This window comes from Symphalangus syndactylus, chromosome X (assembly GCF_028878055.3).
Source record: "Symphalangus syndactylus isolate Jambi chromosome X, NHGRI_mSymSyn1-v2.1_pri, whole genome shotgun sequence".
NCBI classification, from domain to species: domain Eukaryota; kingdom Metazoa; phylum Chordata; class Mammalia; order Primates; family Hylobatidae; genus Symphalangus; species Symphalangus syndactylus.
Window position 1 is genome coordinate 139,347,494 of NC_072447.2, and position 8,862 is coordinate 139,356,355.

An 8,862-nucleotide genomic window follows, 5' to 3' on the forward strand; every position below is an offset into this window, starting at 1 on the left:
AAAAAAAAATTGACAAAAGCTATATAGACCATCCTGGGTAGATATGAAAACAGGGTGATTCTAATAATCAATAAGACAATTTAATAGGGTCTAGTTGCTCCCAAGATTCCCCAACAGGGAAGAATAAGCAACTGCAGAGCATTTCCCCAGCCCCCCCCCTCTCCTTATGACAGGACACGCCAATAAAACTCCACCTCCTACTCTTCAGTGCCAGATGGGTAAGCATTTAGCCAAGCATGCTGGGAGACACACAGAACTGAAGCAAAGGAGTATCCGGATGTCTTGGATTTTCTTCCCATTCTGTTCTGTTCTGTTCTCATAATACCATCTCGTTACTAGACGTAGGCATTGGACGTGACAATCAACTGCATTTGAACTGAGAAGAAGAAATATTAAAGACACAGTCTTCAGAAGAAATGGCTCAAAGGCAGCCTCACTCACCTAATCAGACTTTAATTTCAATCACAAATGACACAGAATCATCAAGCTCTGTGGTTTCTAACGATAACACAAATAAAGGATGGAGCGGGGACAACTCTCCAGGAATAGAAGCATTGTGTGCCATCTATATTACTTATGCTGTGATCATTTCAGTGGGCATCCTTGGAAATGCTATTCTCATCAAAGTCTTTTTCAAGACCAAATCCATGCAAACAGTTCCAAATATTTTCATCACCAGCCTGGCTTTTGGAGATCTTTTACTTCTGCTAACTTGTGTGCCAGTGGATGCAACCCACTACCTTGCAGAAGGATGGCTGTTCGGAAGAATTGGTTGTAAGGTGCTCTCTTTCATCCGGCTCACTTCTGTTGGTGTGTCAGTGTTCACGTTAACAATTCTCAGCGCTGACAGGTGAGTTTCTTTTCTCTGTTATATTTGCCAGGATGTGAAATTGGGCAAAAAGAAAGGAAAGCTTGTACTTAGCATTTACTGGCCACTATTCTGCTTTTCTCACACTCTGTAATGTGGATGTGAGATTGGAAAATCCGGTGGCATTTAAAATAAAAGTTAGTGTAAGAATGATAAAATTTCTGTTGGCATGGAGGAGAAGGTGAAATTGCATACTTTATGGATAATTTATTCTTATTGTTTGCTCGAAAGTATACTGAATGGGGTTTTTATTTTTCCCCAGTTTATTAAGTAAAGCAAATTGTTCCAGGTGTAAAAGAAAAAAATTCATGCTTTATACATTAGTGCAGCCTAGTGGTGCAATATAGTCAACATGAAAACCAGGATAGGTGTGAAATTGACCACATATGGATTACTGTATATCGGAAGAGTGGTGAAAAGACAGAAGCATCTAATTTACCTGAAATTCATCAAATTAGCTAATGGCAGAAAAACGGTGAGGTTTTCAACTCCCTGGTAACTTAGTGTAATGTCATCACGTAATTCTATTTGTTTTCTCTATAGGCATTCAGTGACATTATCATTTCCAGAGAAATAAATTAATCTTGGTTGACTTTTAGAGCTCTGTGGAGAGAGAGTGTGAGATCCTCTTGCAGTCAGGGTGTTCAGATTCTGTGTTAGGATATTTTCAGTCCAAGTACTCTGTTTTTCTGTGTTCCTACTGTAGAATAACTGTAAAAACACGAAAAAATTTGAGGCTCCAAGTGTTAAAAGTGATGCTTTAAAAAGCCTGCAAGAATCCTGTAAGTAGTCAATGTTTGGCAGTACCAGAAGGAATAGCTTCTTCAGATTCTAGAATCTGAGAGGAGGAAAACCTTTCCCTGTGTCTTTTTACGATTTTTGCTTTGACGGGTCTTATATTCTATTTGAGGGCAGACTGGCTTAATGACTGTAGATTTTAAGGTGGATTTGTTTGAATGAGGAGGTATCTCTGTACCGGCACAGGACTTCTGATTGCAACTTTGCCTCGCCCTAAATCTGTCCACTGATCAGCTTGGGCAACAAATTAACACTTACAAATGGGGAAGAAATTAATCCTCTCTTCTTTACCACATAAACCCTTGGAATTCTTTTCTAGGAAGGTTGATAACTGTTCACTCATGAAGAAAGGAAAATTAATTCAGTTTAACATCAGTCACTTATACAAAAGAAGTCTTTTAGGTACCTTAAGTGTATTACACTTAAGGTAATACACAGGTGGTGAATTACTCTCAATCACACATGAAGTCATGCTGATAAATGTTTATTTGTCCTAAATAGAGAGTCTATACATAAAATTATAAAATTGCAAATCTGGAATATCTCATAGGAGTGAATAATGGAAAAGGTGATTAGCATAAATAAAAATATTGGGATGTATTATGTGCATTTAAAACCATAGCCAATTCTAATTGGTTAACGTTGACTTGGTTATACACATATGCACGGAGGGTAGAACTGGATGACCACTAAGGTCACTTCTCACCCTAAAATTTGGTAACTTTGACATTTATTTGGACCTTTGCCTCTGATTATGTGTTTCTAGATACAAGGCAGTTGTGAAGCCACTTGAGCGACAGCCCTCCAATGCCATCCTGAAGACTTGTGTAAAAGCTGGCTGCATCTGGATCGTGTCTATGATATTTGCTCTACCTGAGGCTATATTTTCAAATGTATATACTTTTCGAGATCCCAACAAAAATATGACATTTGAATCATGTACCTCTTATCCTGTCTCTAAGAAGCTCTTGCAAGAAATACATTCTCTGCTATGCTTCTTAGTGTTCTACATTATTCCACTCTCTATTATCTCCGTCTACTATTCCTTGATTGCTAGGACCCTTTACAAAAGCACCCTGAACATACCTACTGAGGAACAAAGCCATGCCCGTAAGCAGGTATGTATTAATCAGTACTCATGCAAATCTAGTTTGAATTTAGAAGTGAAGTTCCTACTTTTGCACAGTGAGTAACTGTGTATCTTCCTGTGTATAAATGCAATAGCAGTGTAGTATTTTTGTTATGAGCATAGGCTCCGGTTTGAATCCCAGTTCTATCACGTAACTAGCTGAGTAATCTTGAGCAAGTTACCTAACCTTTCTGAGCCTCGGTTTCCTCATCTGTAAAATGAAGATGATTACTAGATGATATAGATGAAATGCTTAGGTGCAGAGTATTTCAATAAATGGTAAGACTACTACTATTAGAGAGGGGACAATTGACGTTTGAGAGCAGTCAAAATTTTTTACCCCATGGAATAGTGGGGAACACTGCATAAGATGATACTATGAAGAAAAGCATCTCTTGTTTTAGAAAGTGTAACAGAATAAAAATACATAGCGTATAGAACTGGCAAGAATCCATAACACTATTCAATGCAAACCACTTACAGATGAGCAAACTGAGGTGGGGAGGAGTGAGGGGAAAGAGTGGAATGCAAGTAGCACGAGAACACAGTGACTCACAGAAGCTTGATTACGACCACTGCAGGAGCCACGTGTGCCCCCCCTCTCATAAATATGGACAGAATAAAAGGAATGTTGCCAAAACATAGTTCCATTTGATTAAAAATATTTTTCTAACCTCTGGGGAAGGGGAAGAGAGGATTCCATTTACCCCTTGATCGGTACACAGAGAACTGTGCCTTTTATAGAGCTAGTCCATTCAGTTAGTTTAACAATGGTGCTCATGAGACTGAAGTTGCATATTTAATGCCCATGTGAACCAGTTACCTTTGCTCTATTTGTGACCACGGGCTATATATTCACCTAACTTGGCTCATTTCTCTTATTAATAGATGTAGGTAGGATTATCTTCGCATAAAAAGGACAGCATATTTTGGGTTTACTTCTTTGACTATATGGTTAGAATTCCTATAGAGTAAAAACAATTTTAGATACCAGCTTGGAAACTTTCATAGACCTCAAAAGAACATTCTGACCTAGTCAGCTTCTGCTGATGCAGTGAAAGCAATTTTGTATAGCATCTCTCTGTTTTTAATTACATTAAATTTTGGAGAATTCCATGGCATTCTTTGAGTTAACTGCAGACATCCTAGAATATCTCGAAATTAGGGGGGAAGGTGTCTCTGAATTAGAGTTAATGAGTCCAAGATCAGAGGTTACCATGCCAATTGACTTGCTGTGTTATATAGTCACAGGCTGACTTCCTGCACATCCCAGCCAGTTAGCATACAAATGCATGTTCAAAGGGAAATCAGCTGTAATTAACTGTAAATTTCTGTGTAAATTTATAGGATAACTTTTTAAAATCTCTCACAGCTAAATGATGTTTTTTTTTGTTTTTTGTTTTTTTTTTTGCTATGTTTCTTCCCCCTATAGATTGAATCCCGAAAGAGAATTGCCAGAACGGTATTGGTGTTGGTGGCTCTGTTTGCCCTCTGCTGGTTGCCAAATCACCTCCTGTACCTCTACCATTCATTCACTTCTCAAACCTATGTAGACCCCTCTGCCATGCATTTCATTTTCACCATTTTCTCTCGGGTTTTGGCTTTCAGCAATTCTTGCGTAAACCCCTTTGCTCTCTACTGGCTGAGCAAAAGCTTCCAGAAGCATTTTAAAGCTCAGTTGTTCTGTTGCAAGGCGGAGCGGCCTGAGCCTCCTGTTGCTGACACCTCTCTTACCACCCTGGCTGTGATGGGTAGGGTCCCGGGCACTGGGAGCATACAGATGTCTGAAATTAGTGTGACCTCGTTCACTGGGTGTGCTGTGAAGCAGGCAGAGGACAGATTCTAGCTTTTCAAGGAAAAATGCTGCTTCTCCTCCCAGCGTGTGTATCCGACTCTAAGCTGTGTGTAGGTGTATGGTGTCCAGATTTTTGTTGTTTGAAAAGTGTGTTGAAATCTTAGGAGTGAAGGATCCCTATAAGTAAGTAAAATACAAACCATTACTTTCTTCAAAGTACAAATAGTAATGTCATCGGGCTTTCTAAATAAAATGAAGCCCCACTAAGTGCAGAAAGACAAGTTTATATATGCCAGTGAATCGTAAGGGAAGTCGAATGGGAAGGAAGGTGTAATAAACAAAATGAAACTTAAAAATCTCATTTGTTGTTTAATCATATCTGCGATGCTTCTAATTCCTCATATACTGTGATTTGCACAAAATTGTGTTTGTGTTTACTGTGTGGTGTAAATCTAGAGATACTTTGTATGTGAAAAGGGGATCACAAAAGAGAGAAAGCATCTCTTAGGCTATTTTCTTAAAAATAAACCTTCACAGAATGGCTGCCCTTTTCCATTAATCTGTATTCCACTGTAGCTGAATCTGTGCAGTTGAAATGAAAATGTTTTGGAGCCAGCGAATATAAAGCACTGAGTAAGGATCTGGGGCACAGTGCTTGCCTTACTGGGTCAACACTTACAACTGCCATAGATTAATAACTGGGCTAAGTTGTCATTCAGAAATATTGTTAGAAACTTGCCTTATTCATAGGCAGAATAAGTGGCCATGTTTATGGTGTCATTTGAGGACCCCTGTTGAAAAATCTGCAAACCTGCCACGGTGACTGGAATTCTTCCTTTACAGAAGTTCGTTTCTTTCTGGTAAGCAGTGCCCTCTTTCTAAAAACATGCAGAAGTACCATATGAAATCCCTAACCCCTGGGTGTGCAATTGTGATCAGATCATCTTCCTACTTGACTTTATTAAACCCGATGGGAGGCTAAGTCCTGTAAGTGTATGGCCTAATTAATCTCTGCCCATGGAAATCAGATGGAAAGTTCTGATTTTCTATCCTGTGCTCCTACCTGCTAACATCATTCACTTGTTAATAATTATTGTTTTTTAAAAAAAAAACTCTTGTCAATAGATGTGTCAGATTTAGATCTGTGGTTTCAGAAAAATTTTTGGAGCAAATTTAAACATGTTTGGCACTATAGGTAAATTTGTATTTAAAAAAAAACTTAATGTTTGAGTGTGCTTTTGGTAATGCTGAGCTTTCTTTAAATGGCGTGTGGAGTCATGAACATTTGCTAATGATGTGGCTCCAAAAGGTAATACATATTAACATTAGACTTTAACTTTCTGTAAAATTGGTTTACTTAAAGTGTGTGGGGGGGTGATACTGTATTAGTATTGTTTTAAAGTGGACACTGTAATAAGTGTGGAAAAACAAATAAATATGAAATAAAGTTTTAAATGACTCTGTGTAACTTTATATTCTAAAAACAGTATTTCTGACAGAATATAATGGAACCCATTTTAATTCCAAAATGTTACTTTCAACTCACAGAGCCCTAAAACAATCTATTTTCCTCACTCTGAGTAAAAATTACATCTTTACTGTCCTAAACTCTAATAACTTTTCAGATATAACTTGATAAAAGTACCAGAATACAAAAGTGAAGACAGCTTTTTGGCAGTTCATAAAACTAGAACTCAAAGAACTTTTTTTCCATTCTCAGCAATCCTTAGGTGAGTTAGGGATATAAAATAATTCCCTAAATGGCTGTGTAGGGCATCAGCCTCCTTCCATCCGTAGTTGTAGTTGGCTTAAAATTCACAGCTTTGCTTTGATTTTTGAGAGGCTGGTCTCTTTTTCAACAGATTATCCTTGTCATGGCTAACCTTACAAGTAGGCCCTAATAGCCACAATGTTTTTCACACTGCCTATTGTGGTTCCAGAAATGTTTCTATGGAAAATTTCATTTCTTTGGAGAGAATTCTAAATGGCAGGGATAGGTGGGATATATACAAAATAAATTCTGTATACATCTCAATTTTGCTCGGGATCTTCCCTGACCCAAGACTTAAAATATGGAACATAATACAGTAATACTCCACAAAGCATGAAAACACAGTCACGAAGTTAGGCATTACCAAAACGTCCAGCAGGTAAGTCTTCATCATTGAAGGTGAAAGCACTACAAAACACTTACCACTCGCATTTCTGCTGAATAGCAAATTTGGGTTTGCAGAATTTCTGCAGTTTGAGTCGTCTTAGGTCAGGAATTCATCGATCTTTTTGTCAGAAAGACAGAAGTCTTTTTATTTCCACTAAGTCTTGAGATTACAGGATGTGGGGATAGGAAAATTCCTGGACAGAGTGGGCTTGAAGGGACCATTTTAAAAAAATCTGATTTGGTATAGTTCAGTAATTTTTCAGAAACAGTTCTTAGGCCAGATAGGTGAGTCCAATCTGGAGTGCAGTCTCTGCTTTTGTAGGTTAATGTATATTTATCCACCAAGAAGGCTGTGGCCTATTAGGGCAGAAGTACAACACAGATCACCCCATATAAAGGTCAGAGGGAAGAATGAAGCACATATTCAGAGAGAAGCCAGCTGTGTAGATTCTTCCTAGGTCTAGCATCCCTTTATGTGGCCCATCTACACTGCAGTCCTGGAGTTTCAGTAGCCACCCCTATCTCTATAACCCACCCCTCCTTTTTTTTGTTACCTCGAGTGTTTCTATAACTTGCAAGAAAAAAAAACAACTTGAAAAAGACAGGTTACAAAGACACAGATGCTTTCAGATTACCTCAGTCATTAGGGAGTTATTCTATGAATATGCAAGGAAATGAGAAAAAGTAGGAACCAGGCCTCATAGAGACCACAGCATTGTGCAATTGTAACTGTCAGATCTCACGACCAAAGAGAATGCCATTCCAGGTACAATGTGTTTACCTCTCAACTCCACTGCCTCACTAGTATGGTGACTCAGTGACCCCCCTTCGCTGCTTCAGCTGCTCCTCTCACCCGTGGGGAACTTCTCCATAGCAGGCCTCTGTTCTGCCTTTTACCTTTCCCTGGGAGTATCTCCTTGCTTCTTTGCCAGTCTGACCACATCCCTGCATGTTCCATATTCAAACTTCCCGGGAGAGGTTCTTACTGGCTCAGTCAAATCCAGTCGAGAACGCAGAGCTATCTGCCAGGTCACCACACAGGCCCTGGGCAGCCTTTGGGCCAGGATGGCTGGGTGACATGGGACATAAGCATAAGGAACCCTTTCAGTCACCTGCTCAAAAGACGGCTGTGGTAGAGCCGGCACTCAATGATATGTGCAGTAGGGTGGTGTCGCATATTATTACCTATGCTGTGAACTCGGGAATGAACTGGGAGCCCAATAACACATTGCCGAAAACAGCTGTATGCTATTTTTGGATCCAGGAAAAAATATTTAGCAAAGTTTAAGCCTAATAAAACTCACATTACCTATATCATAAAAATGCACACAAATTCAGTTCTCCAAGAGTTCCTGCCAGAACGAGAACTTCATGAAAAAGAAATGTAATTAAAAAAAAAAACTAACCCAAACTATTAAAAACTGTTGTTATCGTTGAAACCATAGATTCACACAACTGGTGTGTGGGGAGCCAGGATTTTCTAGAAGTAGTACTCAACTGCTATGTTTAGAAGTGAAGGTCACTGGAATAGTGAAATAATTTCTTCTGGGAAAGTTTTCCCGACCCTCAAGCCTAGGTTATGATATTTATGTTTACACTAATGGGTTATTATTTTAAATGAATTAATATTTTTTAACAGCCGCTTTAATTTTTGTGCAGAAATATTGGTAAGTATAAACCACAAACAAACGTTTTTTGGGGTCTTCAATGTTTTAGTGTAAAGAAGACCTAGAACCAAAAAGTTTGAGACCTGCTGTCCACCAGCATCTCATATCTGTCATTTGCCAACCATCCTAATTCTGTCTCCCCTGAGCTGTGCCTGTCTTGTCGACTCCTGGGTCGCCAGAGCCTCATGCAGTGCCCTGCACTTAGTAGGGGCTCAATAAATACCTGCCCAACTTAAAAATATGGACCTTTTCCTTTTCAGCAATGAGTGTAATTCCTGAAAACAAAAGTTCTGTTGAGAACAAAAGTATGCTGTGTCTTTCTAAAAGAATGACAAAGAAGCGGAGTTTGCCGGCCAATAAAGCTGGTGTTTACACTGGGATGTTTACATTTATGCTTAAGTTTCAAATACTAAGCTCGAGCGCCACTGAATCCTGCAGAGGCAGGCA

General features: G+C 39.0%; 1 protein-coding gene across 1 annotated transcript; it reads left to right on the plus strand.

Moving 5' to 3' along the window:
* The first annotated feature begins 248 nt into the window (after positions 1-248).
* Positions 249-6,045, plus strand: BRS3 (bombesin receptor subtype 3). The gene is made up of 3 exons (XM_055269386.1): positions 249-850; positions 2,433-2,784; positions 4,228-6,045. Exons 1-3 carry the CDS (start codon positions 417-419, stop codon positions 4,639-4,641), a joined length of 1,200 nt encoding a protein of 399 aa, XP_055125361.1. The 5' UTR covers positions 249-416; the 3' UTR covers positions 4,642-6,045.
* Positions 6,046-8,862: the final 2,817 nt, after the last annotated feature.

Coding starts and splice junctions, on each gene's coding strand:
- BRS3 (XM_055269386.1), top strand. CDS start 417: ATGGCTCAAAGGCAGCCTCACTCACCTAATCAGACTTTAATTTCAATC. Junction 851..2,432: donor ACAATTCTCAGCGCTGACAG/GTGAGTTTCTTT, acceptor ATGTGTTTCTAG/ATACAAGGCAGTTGTGAAGC. Junction 2,785..4,227: donor AAAGCCATGCCCGTAAGCAG/GTATGTATTAAT, acceptor TTCCCCCTATAG/ATTGAATCCCGAAAGAGAAT.